General features: G+C 43.5%; 1 protein-coding gene across 1 annotated transcript in view; it reads right to left on the bottom strand.

Moving 5' to 3' along the window:
* ALPK2 (alpha kinase 2) overlaps positions 1-19,252 on the bottom strand; it is a 68,079-nt gene extending 48,827 nt beyond the window's left edge. Inside the window, 2 exon segments of the mRNA XM_073346082.1 lie at positions 17,913-18,793; positions 18,796-19,252. Coding sequence (XP_073202183.1) covers positions 17,913-18,793; positions 18,796-19,252 — 1,338 coding nt within the window.
* Between the last annotated feature and the right edge of the window lie 418 nt (positions 19,253-19,670).

Raw genomic sequence — 19,670 nt, forward strand, 5'->3', positions numbered from 1 at the left:
AATGCAGGGTCAAAAGCAGGGGTGATTAATAGCACATGAAGAATGATGCTGACAGGCATGCTGGTTCCAGGCTTGTGCGTACATTAGAATTGCCCAAGAGGAGACTTCAATTACATGTTTTATAAAAGTAAATGTCACTCTGTTGCAGCATGAAGAGTGTTTTTTCTTTTAAATAGCAAATTTTAGTGCTTGTGAAAGATGCTGGATTAACACCTTTGGGCTCTGAAGTCCTCTATTCACAAATCAGGGGAAGCAGTAGTGTTGAGGGATTATCTCTATGGGGCTGGAGGGTAGTTTAATTAATTACCCATGTCCATCAATGTTTAGTCTCTCTAATGAGAATCCATATAAGGATGCACAAAGGAGCTCAGGCAGTATGGTAATGAGGGCAGTATAAGAACCTATACAGAATAGAACAGAATTAGTGCCAAATCTAGTGGTTCTATGATGTGGATACCTGACCATTAAGGGTTTTCTTCAATACATCAAGTAGGAGGAGGTGACAAGTAGGCTGCTGCAAGGCTCTGGTCCTATTTAACTTCATCACTGATCTGGAAAGAAGTAGGCAGCACATTTATGAAAACAACAATTGATACTATATTGGGTACCTCTTTGAGGCCAGAGAAATAATACAAGGGGAATCAAAGAGACTAGAAATATAAGCAGAAAATAAAATGAGACTCAACTTGCAAAAATACAAGCTAATACAATTGGGAGAAAAGTAGTCCTGAGTACACATAAGCAAGAGAGGAAGGTACCTGGAAGGCCACAATACTAAAAGAGACCTACAGATACTAGTGGAAAGCCCAATAAACATGAGTGTGCAAGACAGCAAGACAGGCCAATACAATTTGGGGGTATCGTGCCATGGGGCACGGAGGTAATATTGCCTCTCTATATAACTGTGGTGTCACAATCAATCATATGAAGTGGCTGGTGACGCTGATTTATTAAGAATGATCAAATGAGCTAAACATATTATTCCGGACAATAACTATGTTAACACAGAGTGAAGGTTGAAACTACATATAAGTGATTCGGGGGGGGGGGGGGAATTACTGGGATGTTATAATTATCCCCCAAATCAGTATTATAAACCCAGGAAAGTCAGAGCTCAGGTGAACTTACAAGAAATCCTGAAATGTTAATTTATACGATTGCACAGTTAAGGCACCCAAACCTTAACTCTACCCTGACCCCATGCAAATAACTATACAGTTATGAATGATGCATTTTTAATTTTTGTGGTATAAAGTTATTTGCCTCTCCCACTTCTACCTTCCAACCCTGTTGGTACCACTATAGGGCAGTTCAGGTTTCTTGGATGTCCTACCTGTACATTTCCTTCTTTACATAGCATCATACTCAGTTGTTGTTTATTCCTTGCCGTAGGCCTCACGGGTCCTTTTTCTTGTAACTTTCTGGTGCAGTTCATTTCATTTTACAATTTAACAGAGATGGCTTTATTGTTTTTAAAATTGCAGTTATTTTTAAAATGTGGCAAGTATTGCTGATGGCACAGCTGTATTTCATATTTTAATCAGAGAGGGGATTGAGCACAAAGTTCATATTTGGATCCAAACTTCCCTGAGCTCTACTCAAGTTAGGAACTGATCTATTGGTTTGATTTATGGTGTCAGTAGATAAGTTTGTATCTGGAGCTGGATGTCAACAAAGTTTGGAAGTGTTCAGGCCCATTTGCAATGTCAGTGTTGGAAAGAGTGTAAAACAGCTATACATTCATATGATTGAAGCGTGTATACCAAACGGAGCAGATCACAAATAAAATTAGAGGGGGAGATATCTCCTGCCATTGTTGTTGTCAACAGGAGTTTTGTTATTGACTCCAGTGGGGCCAGGATTTTACCCGATATGTTTATCTCAAATCACAAAATATAGGCCCAAATGTTCAAATTTGGGTGCCTAAAGTTGGACATCTAAAGCCACACTTAGGGACCTAAATGCTGGACACTTACTTGAGAGGTGATGAGCGTTCACAACTCCAGGTGAAGTCAGTGGGGAGTTGCTGGTGCTCAGCAGCTATGAAAATCAGTCTGATTTCATTTAGCTGCCTAAATATGGATTTAAATGCCTGGGTTTTGAAATGTTGGCCATAGTGTTTAAAACAGACACTTTGTTATGCAATACAGTCTTTCTGCTTGGCAATGTTGTCTCTAGATAGCTTATCCCAAATCTCTTATTACGCTGAACTGATCAGACGGAGCTGAGCAGAAGTAAGCAACATTTCTAGGTCTTCAGAACCTTAAGGAAAAACAATCTATCCTGTTACAGCTTTTTCCACTCTTGCAACTTGCCCTTTGACCTAACATGTTTGCGGCATGACTTTTTCCATAATTGAGAACAAGCTGTTGAGAACACTTAGTTAATCTTAGAGTTAGTTAATCCTATGAAAAATTGCTCCACTTGCCCCTTCTAGCCCATTATAGTAAGGGAGTAATGTGAGAAACCTGTACCAATAACTAGAGCTGCTTCAAAGAACATGTAGCTATGTCAGTCATCCATGGAAGGTTTATCCTACAGATTGGATGTATTCACACATGGCTTTATATAGTCTAATACATTATAAAAGGCATTTGCAATTTTCTGGGCTTGTGTGAGTGGTCCAGTGATTGATGTAGATGACTTGGAGCCATGACTCATGGTTTCCAATGGCTACCCTACCATTCATTTATAATGTGAATGTGGGTAAGTAACTTAAACTTTCCATGCCTCATTTTCCCCATCTGTAAAATGAGTGTAATAGTACTTACTTATCTACCTCACAGGAGTGTTGAAAGGACTAATTTCTGTTAGCAAAGTGCTCTGACTCTTTCAGATGAAATGTGCTGTATTAATGTAAAGTAACATTTGGAACATTCTATCACAAAGGTATTCCTTTTTCACCTCTGTATCATGAATTCTGCTGCCTAGTTTGGTGCTTTCAGTCAAATGAAGGAAACAAAAAAATGCACCCTTTCCCCCATAAACTATGATTCCCCTAGCTACCTTTGTGGTGTTTGCCCAAAGCTTCCGTACCTGCTGGGTGCAAACACATTTTAGATCAGGTATTTGCCAGTGGAAAGTTTAGTGGCATGTGTTGCAAACAGCTTACAGTGCCCATGAGTCACCTGGTACACATGTTCACTGCTACCTGAATTCCCAGCCCGTCAGTCACCACACTATTTTCTGACAGTATCTTAAACCATTACATATAATATCCAAATATAAACTACCATACTACACTATAGCCCAAATTCAGGGGGTGATGTTAAAAATAGTGTATGTTACATTCTGGTAAGTCAATGTGAGTTGGGTTGAAGAAGGAAAATGGACCAACAGGGAAGCAGCAAGCAGAACTAACTCCTTATGAAATTTCCACATGGAAATCCATGTGATTAGCAGCAGATGAGGGAGCTAGCAGGGGGGAGGGATAGCTCAGTGGTTTGAGCATTGGCCTGCTAAACCCAGGGTTGTAAGTTCAATTCTTGAGGGGGCCATTTAGGGATCTGGGGCAAATAATGGGGATTGGTCCTGCTTTGAGCAGGGGGTTGGACTAGATGACCTCCTGAGGTCCTTTCCAACCCTGATATTCTATGATACTGAAGAGAACAGCTCATACCTACTCTAGCCCCCTCCCACAAAACCCCATGGAGCCAGCTCCCATCTTGCTCCAGTGGAAGAGCTTCTGAGGGTTCTCGTGGATGGGACAAAGACATTGCTCAGATGAGTTTCTTAGCCCCCCCCCAAATGTACTGGGCTTTCTCTGAGGAGGAGGAGTGCAGCTATCAGAGCAAGAAGAAAAGGAGTACTTATGGCACCTTAGAGACTAACAAATTTATTTGAGCATAAGCTTTCGTGAGCTACAGCTCACTTCATCGGATGCCACAAGTACTCCTTTTCTTTTTGCGAATACAGACTAACACGGCTGCTACTCTGAAACCTACCAGAGCAAGGGCATCCCTACAGGGATGAGCGGGGAATAGCCAGTGGGATGGGAGGCAGACATAGCAATTGCAGTTGACTGGGCATCTTCTGGCTGAGGAGCCATGGAGCAGAAGCTGGCTGGAGGATTGGGCAGTGTGGGGAGCACAGTGGCTAGCAGAACCTTTCTGGGGAGGGAGAAATGGAAGGATGACAGCAGAGAGGGAAGTCTCAGCAGTGAACTAAGGGCAGTCGTTAGCTGGAGTAACTGTTAGCTTCAACAGCTGTCAAGGCTGGCAGCTGCCAGAGTCAACAGTGCATTGATTGTCCAGCATCTTGCATCCACCCAGGCATACCATGGCTTGTGCATTCTTTAGTAAAGGCAGTGTGGTTCTTATCCATGTAAAATTCTGGGTTAAGTTACACTGATGGCTGCTTCCCCCAAAACTGACTGATCCACTTTTGTGTGTGAATACAAAGTGCTGTTCAATGGATTGCAGAGGGAACAATCAATGTAACTTCTCTGTTAGTCTCAATAAGGACTCAGATTATTAGCTCTTTAGGACACAAACTGTATCATCCTGTTTGTGTGGGCACAGCCTAGCACATTGTGGCTATTAGTAGAATGCAAATAATAAATACAATAACACTTAGATCCGCTTCCGGATCATACCCTAGGGTGATCAGACAGCAAGTGTGAAAAATCAGGACGGGGGTGGGCAGTAATAAGAGATTATATAAGAAAAAGACCCCAAAATCGGGACTGTCCCTATAAAATCAGGACTTCTGGTCACCCTATCAGACCCTCCTCAAAGCTTAGGGGTGCTTTGGTCTATGCCTTTCTCTAGCAGCAGAGATTCTGCATAAAGAGAAAATATCCATTGCCAGAGTTTGGTAACCCTTCCTCCCTCCCAACTTTGTTCAGTGCCACCCGGGAGCATCCCCCAAAATTTCTGACACACTGTCAGTCGCTAAGGAGCCATCTCTGCTGCTGCTGCTTCCAGCGTCTTGCCTGCTGAGTCCATGCTATGCTCAGCCTTCGCTTTCCAGTCCGGCCTGCCCAGATACATAGTCATTCCTCATCCTGAGAGGGGGCATGGGTTGTTGGAAATGGGACTAGGCCCAGCTGGTCCCTGGGTGATAGCCCTGGTGGAGGAACTGGCCCCATAGCAGCAGCAAGGAGGAGCAATGCTGCCCGCTACACTGCCCATCAGTTTTGGCCCCACAGGCTGAGTTGTTCAAGAGACAAATAATTGAGCTAATTCACACCAGCTGGAGATCAGGCCCATAGTTTTATACTGAAACTAGATGAGATTTTCAGTTTCATCGGGTTTCAAAGTCATATTCAGCGTTTTAAACTGAGTTTCACTTTGAATTGTTTGAAGTCCTAATCTCAAAGCGCAAGTTCTGGGTGGGAAAAGAGGTGATACCAATCTCCAGGGTTTGAAACCAAAGAAAATAGTTACATGAGCCCTATTGCCTCAGACCTCCTGAGTGTGCGCAGGTCTAAATGGAAGAGTGGAAATATCCATTCCAATCCCTTATTTTATCTCACTCAAAACATCACCTACATTTCCACTTTGTGCTGATATTTCTGAGGCTTAGTCTCTGAATTTCTTTTAAAGAAAGATTTAACCAAAGAGCCAATTTTGAGGGAAACAAGTTGAGGGGGGAGGAAGTGGAAAATACATTTCCCATTTAAAAAAAAATAACAGGAAGCTTTTCTTGTGCTTGAATAACTCAAAAACTTCATACCCACCAATGACTATTTGATCAGGTGAGGATGAAAGGCACAGACATGTTTTAAGAAAATTTGAATAATTATAAAGTGACTGAAAATAGCATATTGGCTATGCATAGTAATTCTCCCTCATTAATCTTTTTGAAGTTCACTCATTTTATCTTCAAAAACAGTAATTAAACTTGTTTCCATCTGACAGCTGTTTCTTGGCCTATGTGAAATCATCTGCTGTTCTCAATCTAATTCAGAGTAGACAGGTGTCCCATCTTGACTGGCATTAAAGGGCACTCTTGTAAACAGATTCCTGTCTTACTCTCCTTTCCTGTATCACTCAACCTCTTCTTCCTTCACCCTTTCCCACACCTTTCTTCTGCCAGTTTCTCCCCTTCACACTTTTTCTGTGTTTCTTTGCCTGGTGTTAGAGCACTGCCTATGCTGATTGTGATGTGCTGGGTAGAGCTGGTTAGATTAAACACCATTTCATAAAAAATGCTGATTTGTCAAACCTGAAATTTCTTGTGAAAGCAAATCAGGTTTGACAAGCTTTCCCCAAATCACAGAGCTTGTCAATTTCACTCAGCAGCTGTCTATCCCAGAGAGCAAATCTCAGTTTGGAACCACCATGTACTGGTGTTTCTGAAATTTTTGTTTGTTTGTTTTTTTGAATTTTTGGTTTGCAAGAAATTTTGAAATATTTGGTTTCATTGCGATGTGGAACAAAGCTAAATTTAAAAATACCAACATTTTTCACAAATTGGAAATCCTGAGTTTCAGCCAGCTGGGTCCATTCCTACTGCCTTTAATTGATACACTTCTGTATTTGCCACAGAGCATGGTGTAGATCACTGATCCGAAGATGCAGAGCAACTCTGACAATGTGGCAGCACCGTGGGAATCTAGGCTGCAGTCACATACAGGCTATCCTGCAAAACCTTAGTGGCTGAGAGGCAGGGGTTAGAGAGGTGTGACTCAAAATAACTTTTTTCCCATCAGCTATCCCAATTATTTTATTTGTTTCCGTCCCAAGTTTCATTTTGTTTTGACAAATAGAAATGGTGTAAATTAAAATGAAGGAGGTCAATGCAAGTATCACTGGAGGTGTTCAAAAACAGGATAAGTATAAGACCCTAGTCACAATGGAGTAATGAACAGAGCTGAGCAAATAATTTTTTGTTAGGGGCCTGGAAGCACCAGGGTTCCCAGCCCTGGGGCACTCCAGTTGGCCGGTCTGCCCCAGAGCTGCAGACCCTGGAAGCACTTGGGTCCTTCTCCCTAGTACTTTCCATATGGTGGGTCTGCCCTGTAGCAGGGATCCTACCAGTCCTGAGAGACCTGGCTCCAGCAGGACTCCCTGGGCCTGGCAGGCTGCCTGCCATGGAGCGGTGAGTCTAGTAGCCCTGAGAGATCCAGCTATAGCCAGGACTCTGGGGGTTGGCAGGCTTCCTGCTGTGGATCCTGGTCTGGAACACCAGCAAGTTTCCAATGGAAACCTGAATGTCTTTGAAACAAGTTTTGATGAATCTGCAATACATGTGGCGAAACATTTGCATCCAGCAAACTGGCATTTTCTGACAAAATTTTGTTTTGTTGGAAAATCTCTGACCAGGTCTAGTAATGAATAGTCCTTGTGAAATGCATGCAGGGCCAGCCTACAGCATTTTGGCACTTGAGGCGGGGAGCTCAAATGATGCCCCTATGCCCCCTTGCTTGGGCCAAAACTTTGAAAGGTCTCAATTCTGCCTTCTTCCTGTTCTACACCTCTCATGGTACCCCAATAAAGGAGAACTAACCACTTAAAATGCCTTGTTCAAAAATTTTAAGTAACACTTAACTTTCAAATGCCTGAACAGCAAATGTAACTTTTCTTCTATGCATAGTAAACACTGGCATTTTTATCTGTTTAAATAATCAAAGTGGTGCTTTCCGTGCCTCCTTGGTTGCAAAGATTTGAACTGCTTCCTGCTGAAGGTCCACAGTCTGGGCCAGCTCATGCTCTATTGAGATGGTTGCAAGGCCGACCAGCCTCTCCTGTGTCATTGTGGAGCGTAGATGTGTTTTTATTAACTTCAGCTTGGAGAAGCTGTGTTCTCCACTGGCAACTGTTAAAGTGTTAGAAGTATGCACAGAGCTGTGGTCCATGCAGTACAAGGAAGTCCCTCAGGCTACTGCTCAAGTGGATCCACAGTCCTGGATCATCTAGACTTAAGGAGCTAAACTCAGCAGCAGCTGTTTCTTGCGCCTCCACCACACTCTTCTCTGATCTACACTTTTCTTCAGGAATGTGCATGCTTACATCCATTTAAGATGGAGATATGGATGCTGCAGTAGCTGCCAGGTCACCTGCACTCTGACTAACTGGAAGATCAGGCATCTCCTCACCACTCACATCCTCACTGGGGCCGGAAGGCTCACTGTGAACATTTCATAGAATCATAGAATCATAGAATATCAGGGTTGGAAGGGACCCCAGAAGGTCATCTAGTCCAACCCCCTGCTCAAAGCAGGACCAATTCCCAGTTAAATCATCCCAGCCAGGGCTTTGTCAAGCCTGACCTTAAAAACCTCTAAGGAAGGAGATTCAACCACCTCCCTAGGTAACGCATTCCAGTGTTTCACCACCCTCTTAGTGAAAAAGTTTTTCCTAATATCCAATCTAAACCTCCCCCACTGCAACTTGAGACCATTACTCCTCGTTCTGTCATCTGCTACCATTGAGAACAGTCTAGAGCCATCCTCTTTGGAACCCCCTTTCAGGTAGTTGAAAGCAGCTATCAAATCCCCCCTCATTCTTCTCTTCTGCAGGCTAAACAATCCCAGCTCCCTCAGCCTCTCCTCATAACTCATGTGTTCCAGTCCCCTAATCATTTTTGTTGCCCTTCGCTGGACTCTCTCCAATTTATCCACATCCTTCTTGAAGTGTGGGGCCCAAAACTGGACACAGTACTCCAGATGAGGCCTCACCAATGTCGAATAGAGGGGAATGATCACGTCCCTCGATCTGCTCGCTATGCCCCTACTTATACATCCCAAAATGCCATTGGCCTTCTTGGCAACAAGGGCACACTGCTGACTCATATCCAGCTTCTCGTCCACTGTCACCCCTAGATCCTTTTCCGCAGAACTGCTGCCTAGCCATTCGGTCCCTAGTCTGTAGCTGTGCATTGGGTTCTTCCATCCTAAGTGCAGGACCCTGCACTTATCCTTATTGAACCTCATCAGATTTCTTTTGGCCCAATCCTCCAATTTGTCTAGGTCTTTCTGTATCCTATCCCTCCCCTCCAGCGTATCTACCACTCCTCCCAGTTTAGTATCATCCGCAAATTTGCTGAGAGTGCAATCCACACCATCCTCCACATCATTTATGAAGATATTGAACAAAACCGGCCCCAGGACCGACCCTTAGGGTACTCCACTTGATACCGGCTGCCAACTAGATATGGAGCCATTGATCACTACCCGTTGAGCCCGACAATCTAGCCAGCTTTCTACCCACCTTGTAGTGCATTCATCCAGCCCATACTTCCTTAACTTGCTGACAAGAATACTGTGGGAGACCGTGTCAAAAGCTTTGCTAAAGTCAAGAAACAATACATCCACTGCTTTCCCTTCATCCACAGAACCAGTAATCTCATCATAAAAGGCGATTAGATTAGTCAGGCATGACCTTCCCTTGGTGAATCCATGCTGGCTGTTCCTGATCACTTTCCTCTCATGCAAGTGCTTCAGGATTGATTCTTTGAGGACCTGCTCCATGATTTTTCCAGGGACTGAAGTGAGGCTGACTGGCCTGTAGTTCCCAGGATCCTCCTTCTTCCCTTTTTTAAAGATTGGCACTACATTAGCCTTTTTCCAGTCATCCGGGACTTCCCCGGTTCGCCACGAGTTTTCAAAGATAATGGCCAATGGCTCTGCAATCACAGCCGCCAATTCCTTCAGCACTCTCGGATGCAACTCGTCCGGCTCCATGGACTTGTGCACGTCCAGCTTTTCTAAATAGTCCCTAACCACCTCTATCTCCACAGAGGGCTGGCCATCTCTTCCCCATTTTGTGATGCCCAGCGCAGCAGTCTGGGAGCTGACCTTGTTAGTGAAAACAGAGGCAAAAAAAGCATTGAGTACATTAGCTTTTTCCACATCCTCTGTCACTAGGTTGCCTCCCTCATTCAGTAAAGGGCCCACACATTCCTTGGCTTTCTTCTTGTTGCCAACAAGAAGATACATTTGTGTCTATGTATCTCAGGAGAGCTCCTTCCTGCTTAGATAGAAAAGCTTCCTTTGCTTTCTTTCTTTTTCTGAATGCTGCCCCAGAGGGGCGTATTCTTCTTTCACTCATGACTGCTGTTCTGTACCAGCTATAGTGGCTCTCAACACTCAGTTGAAGGAGACAAATAAGCAGGCTGGTAGCAGGGCCTGAGTGAGGGAAGCTACCAGCGTCTTAAGGGCCTAACTGGCTCCTACTACTTCAGTTGACTGCCTGTTCTCCTCAAGTGGGTTCAGAGAAGCAGCAGGAAACAGGAATCTCCCTGAGAAGCTGGTGTTAATCAGTCCAGGCTCCTGGGGGTGCTAGAGAGGTACATAAGAGGCTCCTCCTCCTCTCTGTCCCTGCAGCTCCTGCTGCTTTCTGTTATTCCCTCTCACCTTTTCTCCTGCCTGCCTGTTATGTCTCTTGTGCCCTCCTTCCTCCAGCACAGCACTCCACCATCTCTGTGCTTCTCGAGTAGAGAGAATACATATGCACCAGCATCAGACACAATTTTCTACACTCTAGGTCCTAGTGGCAACCCCCCCCCCCCCCCCCCGCCGCTCACAGTCTGGCTCCTGAGGCGGCCGCCTCAGTTCGCCTCATGGTAAGGCCAGCCCTGAATGCATGGCCCACAGATGGTATGAATTGTGGATCCTACCAATAAGGAAAATGTTTCAAAGATACACATTGCATTTTCCATGGAATGTTTAATGAGAAAAGAGATTACTAAGTAGAAGTAGGGAAGTGATCTTACTTTGTACACAGCATTGGTAAGACCATTAATAGAATACTGTGTCCAGTTCTGGGGTCCACACTTCAAGAAGGATGTAGAAATACTGGAGAGAGTTCAAAGAGGGGCCCACAAAAATGATTTCCAGTCCCTGGATCAAGCCTTGTAATGTGAGGCTTACGGAGGTCAGTTTATTCAGCTCACTGGAGAGACGATTGAGAGGTGATTTGATCACATGTGGAAAAGATATCTGATAGTCAGGCACGGGTTCAACCTTGCTGACAAAAAATTAACAAGATCCAATGGTTGGAAGGTGAAATTAGATCATTTCAACCTTGAAATAAGACATAATTTTGTCAGCAAGCTGTGGTGGGGACCGGGGGTGTGTGTGATTAAACATTGGAACAGCTTGCCAGGGTGGTGATGGGCTCACCCTTGCTTAGAGTCTATAAAATGAGATTAGATATATTTCAAAGAGATATGGTTAAATCCAGCTTCTGGGAGAAATTTTATGGTGTGTGTGTTTGGGGTGCGGGGAGCTGAAATCAAGCTGGATGGTTGTGGTATTCCCTTCTGGCCTTGGAGCCTGTGTATCTGTGAATCCTCTTGTTCATCCCCTTCCTTCCTAGGCCTGGGGAGGATGGGCTCAATTGCATTGCCTTCAGCATACTCATAACACCTGCAGGTTTGCATTAAGATCATGATAATAATCAAATCTCATGCTTCAGGACTTCAGGAAGTTGTCGGTCAGGATCAGGAAGGAACTTCCCCGCCCAGTGCACAATTGGCAAGATGTGTATGTTCCCCCTCTGCTACCTTATTCTGAAGTGTCAGAGATTGGCCATAGCAGGAGATGGGACATCTGTGGACAGGTGCTATAAGGTGGTACTCTTTCTAGATGTCTGGTTGGTGAGTCTTGTTCACATGCTGAGGGTTATATTGATCCCCAGATTTGGGGTTGGGAAGCAGGGCCGGATCTAGGTTTTTTGCCACCCCAAGCAAAAAATTTACTCTGAGAGTGCAACTGCCCAAGCAGAAAAAAAAAAGAAAAGAAAAAGGATGGCCGGGATGCCGCCCCTGGAATTGCGCCGCCCCAAGCACGTGCTTGCTTTGCAGGTGCCTAAAGCTGGTCCTGTTGGGAAGGAACCTTCTCCAGGTCAGATTGGCTGGGGTGTTGGGGATTTTTCACCTCCCTCTGCAGCCTGCTGGGATCATCTGGGCATATCACATTTAATTCCTGGACATTGCATAGGCATAGAATCATAGAAGTGTAGGACTGAAAGGGACCTCGAAAGGTCATTTAGTCCAGTCCCCTGCACTCAAGGCAGGACTAAATATTATCTAGACCATCCTTGATAGGTGATTGTCTAATCTGCTCTTAAAAAACGCCAATGATGGAGATTCTACAGCCTCCCTAGGCAATTCATTCCAGTGCTTAACCTCCCTGACAATGTCCAACCTAAATCTCCCGTGCTGTAATTTAAGTCCATTGTTTCTTGTCCTATCTTCAGAGGTTAATGAGAACAATTTTTATCCCTCCTCCTCATAACAACCTTTTATGTACTTGAAAACTGTTATGTTTCCCCTTAATCTTCTCTTCTGTAGACTAAAAAAACTGAATTTTTTCAGTCTTTCCTCATAGGTCATGTTATCTAGGCCTTTAATTATTTGTATTGCTCTCTGCTGGACATTCTTCAATTTGTCCACATCCTTCGTGAAATGCGGGGCCCAGAACAGGACACTATACTCCAGTTGAGGCCATATTAGTACGGAGTAGAGTGGAAGAATTACTTCTTGTGTCTTGCTTACAACACTCCTGCTAATAAATCCAAGAATGATGTTTGCTTTTTTTGCAGCAGTGTTACACTGTTCACTCATATTTAGCTTGTGATCCATTATGACCTCCAGATCTCTTTCTCCTGTACTCCTTCCTAAGCAGTCATTTCCCATTTTGAATGTGTGCAATTGATTATTCCTTCCTACATGGAGTAATTGTATTTGTCCTTATTGAATTTCATCCTATTTACTTCAGACCATTTCTCCAGTTTGTCCAGATAATTCTGAATTATAATCCTATCCTACAAAGCACTTGCAACCCCTCCCAGCTAGGTATCAGCCACAAACTTTATAAGTGTACTCTCTGTGCCATTATCTAAATCATTGACGAAGATATTGAACAGAACTGGAACCAGAACTGATCCCTGTGGGACCCCACTCAATATGCCTTTCCAGCTGGACTGTGAACTGCTGATAACTACTCTCTGGGGATGGTTTTCCAACCAGTTATGTACCCACCTTATAGTAGCTCTATCTAGGTTGTATTTCCCTAATTTGTTTTTGGGAAGGTCATGCAAGACAGTATCAAAGGTCTTACTAAAGTCAAAGTATACGACATCTACCCATATCCACAAGCCTTGTTATCCTGTCAAAGAAAGCTACCAGGTTGGTTTGACAGAATTTGTTCTTGACAAATCCATGCTGACTGATACTTATCACCTTATTTTCTTCTAGGTGTTTGCAAATTGATTGCTTGATGATTTGCTCCATTATCTTTCTGGGTCCTGAAGTTAAGATGACTGGTCTTTAATTCCCCGGGTTGTCCTTAGTCCCCTTTTTATAGATTGGCACTATATTTGCCCTTTTCCAGTCCTCTGGAATCACTCCCGTCTTCTGTGACTTTTCAAAGATAATCGCTAATGACTCAGATATCTCCTCAGTAAGCTCCTTGAGTATTTTAGGATGTATTTCATCAGGCCCTGGTGACTTGAAGACATCTCACTTTTCTAAGTAATTTTTAACTTGTTCTTTCCCTATTTTAGCCTCTGATCCTACTTTATTTTCACTGGTGTTCACTATGTTAGATGTCCAATAGCTACTAACCTTCCACATTTTCTGTTATTGTTTTTCCCCCCTCATTGAGTAACAGGCCTACCCTGTCCTTGGTCTTCTCTTGCTTGTAATGTATTTCTAGAATGTTTTCTTGTTACCCTTTATGTCTCTAGCTAGTTTAATCTCCTTTTGTGACTTGGCCTTTCTAATTTTATGCCTACGTGCTTGTGTGTGTTTGTTTATATTCATCCTTTGTAATTTGACCTAGTTTCCACATCATGCATTGATGGCATCCTGACAGAAGAATAACTGTTGATAGTGGGGGCGGGGGTGGGGGGTGTTTCTGGTGTGAGCCCTGGCAGCTGAGGCAACACGTGGGAGAACATGCCACACAGCCTCGTGGGCTACAGCACGGCCTCACAGTCACTCTCTGAGTCTTCTTCAGTGCAATGCAGAGCAGCTTCCTAGCACCTCCCAGCTCAGAGCCAGCTCCTGGCCTCCCAGCCAGCCCCACCTTTGACCACAGGCTCCTGGTCCTGTCCGGCCTTTGGCTGCAAGATCCCAGCCCCCCGACTCTATTCTGCTCTGTGATGGACTCTGTAAGCTGGACAAGGCAGTTGGGCAGAGTTCTCAGGGCTGCAGGTGCAGCCCCTGTGCACACACATGGCTGCACAGCTGCATGAGGTGAAATGCAAGGCCTTCCCCTCTCTACAATGGGGGATTCCCACCTCACTCTCAGCAGTGCACTGCAGTTTGTAAAGCATTTTGAGACCCTCGAAGAGACGCTGCTGGAGCAGAGCAAGCTGATTGCTGCTATAGGGAGACATGCCCTGTGAGCCAGCCTCGGAGACCACCCATGCTGCACTCAGACTTCCCAGATTTCTGCCAGGCAGAGGTGACACATAACTGTTGATGGGGGGAGGGCACAATTTAAAGGCTCTGGTTTGAAATTTGCAGAAATTGGGGGGGGAGGGGCACATGACCCCGTACGTCCCCCCCATACATCACCTTTGTGCGTTGGTCTCTCCTGTTAGTTCACTGTGGCACACAGTTTAATTTCCTGAGGATTAAAATGCTTTAGTCTAACTAAAGTCTTTGGGCTTGATCTAGGAGTATCTGGGTGAAAATTCATGGCCTGCGATAGACAAGAGGTCAGACTAGATGATCTAATGGTCCCTTCTGTCCTTAACCTCTGTGGAACTATGCAAAGGTAAATGTTGTAGAGCTTATGCCCCCAAAACCCTGTGAACTTGCCAGTTGCACCACTTCACTGACTCTGCTGACATTTGGCAGACTCCAGAGACAGGTGCTGTAATTTAGGGCTGATGCCAATGTTACTCCAAGTGGTGGTGTTGACTGGGCAGCTGCTTCCTCTTGAATGCAAGTATATTGTGAAGTTGAAGTGCCCCAGTTTTCAGTACTGTGTGCAATGTCATGCTGCTGGCCTACCTGGCTTTGATTATCTGTTATTAATAATGTGCATTAAATAAATACAACATTTCATGTGGGGTGAGATTGTGAGGCCATGAGGCTTTGTGGGAGGGAATAAGGAGCCTCTCACCTGGCGTGGCTCATGAAAACAAGGTCCATGCAGAATACCAGCGCCTGCACGGGGGCTGCTACTGAGGTGCTCCACATGGGGGACTGGAAGAAACAGAGGACAGGTGGAGCCACTGTTATTCTGTCCCTATGATCCTGCCAGGATTGCTGACCTACTGCACAGTGGGGAATACACTGTACCCTTTGAAAGGGGATAGCAAATTACTTTCTCACCAGCTCAACTGGGCAGTCATTCATGGTGCTCTTTCTGTGCCCAATCAGTTTTTCTCTGCCCTAAATGCAGAACTGAGGCTAATACCACAATGTAGCCCTAAGCAGACGAGGCTGTCTATACAAGGCCAGCCTTATGGGTGGCAACATGGGCGACCGCCAAGGGCACTGTGGTCAGGGGAGGTGCCATGGTCAAGAGGCTGCAGAAGGGCTATGCCCACCCGGGAGGCTGAGGGAGGGGATAAAGGGGACTGGGAGCAGGAGCCAGGCATCCCCTCTCCATCCTCCTGACTGCATGATACCTGCAGCGCCCCTGCTGCTCTGCTTGCTGAGCAGCTACCCGCTGCTTGGGGACCGGTACTTAAAGGGCACTAAAGAAAGTTTGCCCAGGGTGCCATTTTCCCTAAGACCGGCCCTGTGCGTATAGGGTACAAGGTTGATTCTTACTCTCCTTTTTTATGTTACATTGAGAGACTATGGGAAGGTTTATGGCTCATTATGTACTTTGCAGAAATGGGTCCCAGGGCAAAGCTCCAATCCAAACTTCCCTGAAGTTGCAGTTGGTAGTCTTCAGGTCTGAGGCTTTGATTTGGCCCATTACTAAAATGGTAGTCGGCTGTAATTTTGTATCTGGATCCAACCTTTACCCCAAGGTTGGGGGGTGTTTGAATCCAGGGCTTTGGTTAATCCTCATTTCTAATATGTCTGTATGTTTTTGTTTTATTTTTACTTTATTTATGTTGTATGAAACGCAATAAAGCCTTGTAACACACCCACCGGCCACAGAAGTGCAGGTAGCCAGAATATAACTAGCCGATTTGGAATCTGGCCATGCCATTCAGATTAACAACCTGCTTTTGAGAAAAGTGACATGGGAGCTTAGTGACCACAGACCGTCAGAACTTGGGTTTAATGTCTCAGCCAACCATGACTGCGCCTAATGCTATTAAATTCTTAGTAGGGTTTTACTTAATGGAGGTGTTTTACATCGCAAGAGTATGATTCACTTTTAAAATGTCACTGCACCTTTTATATACAATGTGTAACAAAGGAAAACCAGGAATACAGGTGGTAAGGTGGGCTGCTTTTCCAAGTGAAATAATTTGACTATTTTTGATTGTTTAAGAAATCCCATGACTGAACTCAAAGTTAACTATCACTTTGAGATGGGGGCCTTTTTTGCTAGAAAGAAATAGGGGAAGAAAAGTATGTTCAGCTAAAAAATACTCCATGCATAAGTGTGGGGGGGAGGGGGGGTCACGTGCATACATGCCAACATATAATGGAAAATGAGTAGATTTAAATCAAATGCTATGGGGTGTCTGAATGAGATGCCAGCAGGTGCCTGGCGAAAGCAAGGGAAGAAGTCTCATGGCAGTTATAGCCGGTATTTTTGGGGGAGGAGAAGAGAGAGAGAAGGAGAGGGAAAGTGTGGCTATTTAGGTAGTCAGGAGTTGTATTCTGAGGTCCAAATATACAAATAATGTGACACTTGAATGCCACCCACATTTGAATGATGGTTGGCTAACAGTGATGGGTACTACTACTTGTCCCCTCATGCTCAATCTCACCCAAAAGGTCAGGGTGAAGAAGAATCCACCTAAAGAGAGTTTTCCATTTTTCTACCTTCAAGATGCAGAATGTTGCATCACTTCAAGAAATTACTCCTTGCTTTATTTATGTTGTTTTTATTTTCAAAAGCCTATTATCAGCACATTAGATTTTGAGGTGAACTCATGCAGCTCCCATTGAAGTCAATAGGAGGCACAATTATGTAACCACAAGTATGGTATGTTATCAATTAAAATATGCATTTCTCATAAATAAGATTTCCCTTGAATTTTGCCACCCATTTTAAAATCCTTTCCCTTAGCAAATGATAAAGGAACAAAATCTGCCTGATCTGTTACATTTTAATGTTTTCCTTAGGTCTTTACTACATGAAATAAAAAGTATGGGCCAAATCCTCTGTTGGTGAAAATTGGTGTACCGCTATGTAAATCAATGGATCTATGCTGATTTACACCAATTGAGTATCTGGCCCATTTAATACAGCAGCATTAGGAGACGAATCAGTGTTATACACTTTTCACAAAGAGAAATAAGCCACTTTTTCCTAGAATATTTAAATCTTTAATTCTTTTATTAAGAAAACAATCAAAACTGTCTCTCTTTCTAACACAAACCCTTTGGATCAAATTGTCATCTTAGTTACACCAGGGTAAATACAGATTAACTCTCAAATGACTTCTGTTGAGCTAATTTAGATTTACATCAGTGCAGCTGAGATGGGAACTTGACACTTTCTTTTCAAATTATGCTCATATATTAAGGTATATTCTCCACTTGCAACACTCAATTGAAAAGCTTTCTAAGCAGAGAGAGACATTGCTTGGATAAGACACACGCAATAGATTAAATATCAGATTTCCCTATCCAGCTGTCCATTAATGCCTTTTACTATTATCTGTCTCTCTCTATAATTAGGACAGCTTCTGGTTTATCAGGGCTTTTTTCAAAACCAGATTTCCTTCACAGCAGTAGCTGTCATTCACAAGGGTTTGAACGGTATCTTTTCAAGTAATTTACATTTTGCATTATTTTGCAGCAAATAGGATAAAGTACATTCAAGTTGCTAGAAAGCCTCTTTATGTTAAATTATAAAATGCTTTACTTACCCTGGGTGAGACACTTTCATTTGAGAGCTGATTTTTGTCAGACAGGCCACTAGTCCATTTCCTTTCCCAATGACTGGTTTTATCTGTCTCTTGTCTATGACATAAGCCAGCCTGGATTAGAAAACTTTCTGTCACCTGGTGCATTTGTTTTGAAATGGCACCTCCTGGACTATGAAACAGTGCACTGGTATCCATAACATTTGTTTCAGTTTGAACAGATTCTCCTGTGTGTCTTAATGGTTTGCAAAGTTCTTTGGAGTCTAATAGATTTAAAAGGTGTCTTGTCAGCCTCTCTGTCAAATTGACTACAGCATCCTTAGATTTTTCTTCTGCCAGTTTTCTCCTTATTCCATTTAATTGCTGTGAACTCTTATTTGACAGGTCTCTGCCCATACTATTTCCTATCATTGTCTCCGAGGCTTGATTTGTCAGAGAACTATCTAAGCCACAAGAGGAGGACTCCACTTCTGCAAGTACGAAATCCATGTTCTGTGATTTGTCAATAGAGAAATCTGCCGCTGAGTGGTTATTTGTATTGTTTTCTTCAATTCTAGGATAATCATTTTCAATCGCTGTAGAAGCGACGGGCAATTTGTACTTCCCCTTGTCTTTCATTGTGGTAGTTTTATCTTGGTGGTGCCCAACAGCAAGAGTCATCCCTGTTTGCAAGGTTGACTGACTGTATGTGGAGAGATCTCTCCTTACAACTACTTCTTTGGATTTTGAGTGATGACCACAGAAGCCAATGGTGGTATCCATAGGCACAGTGTTATCTGACACTTCAAACCGGCAAGGCATTCCGCTGAGGAAATAATCACACCCATCACAATCCTTACTCAGCTTTATATCCTCTTCATCATCACTTTCTAATAAAAATTTTTAATTTCATTTGCAAGATCTGTCATCACATCAGAACATTCCAGATACTCAAGCGCATCATACTCATCAGCTGTGATTAGAGTTTTGCCTGGATAAAGTTCAAAGTTAGTGTCACAGATTTGAGAGGCGTCCTCTACAAAGTTATGCTGATTTCCTGTGTGAATATTTGCTTGGTAATTGGACAGTGTATTATCAGTCTGAAGTTTATGGAGGATACTATGTTCAGGTACCTGGGTATCTTCAGTGTTCTGACTAGAAACTAAGACTTCAGCAGTAGAACAACAGTTGTCTGTATGATTATTGATTAGACTAGTTGATTTGGAATACACTTGTCTGCTGTAGCATTTGGCTGCTTTTCCAGCAGTGTCGCTACAGCGTTCGAGTATACAAAACATTTGCATTTCCTGACACGTACGTTGTTCAGCTGTTATTTTCTTGGAGTTTAAATATGTTTTTATCATTCATATTGTCTTCCAAGCAAGGTACGCTTCTGTACTGATTCTCCAATGAGGATGACATCTCTGTTTCTAGAGGCTGCTCTACTGACAGACAGTTTTTGTAGAGGCCGGTCAGGTGAAATTAAAGTGGATACTCATAGGAGTAATTCCTTTTCTCCACTAAAGGTTTCTCAATCTGCCTAGCTTGATCTGAACCTTCCTATTGAATGCACTGGCTTCATTCTTTCTACTTGCTCCTTCATCATCGTTTTGGTTTGAGAATAATTTTTGGTAAATTTTGTGTCTGATTTCACGTCAACAAAATTTGAACAGTGGATCATTCAAAAGCAATTTTGAGCGACGATCTGACAAAGTGCAGCACCATGCTCTGTGAATTAAAAAATAGCTGTAGTTTAAAACTTAAATTTGAAAAGGATACACA

The sequence above is a fragment of the Lepidochelys kempii genome, chromosome 5 (assembly GCF_965140285.1).
Source record: "Lepidochelys kempii isolate rLepKem1 chromosome 5, rLepKem1.hap1, whole genome shotgun sequence".
NCBI classification, from domain to species: Eukaryota; Metazoa; Chordata; order Testudines; family Cheloniidae; genus Lepidochelys; species Lepidochelys kempii.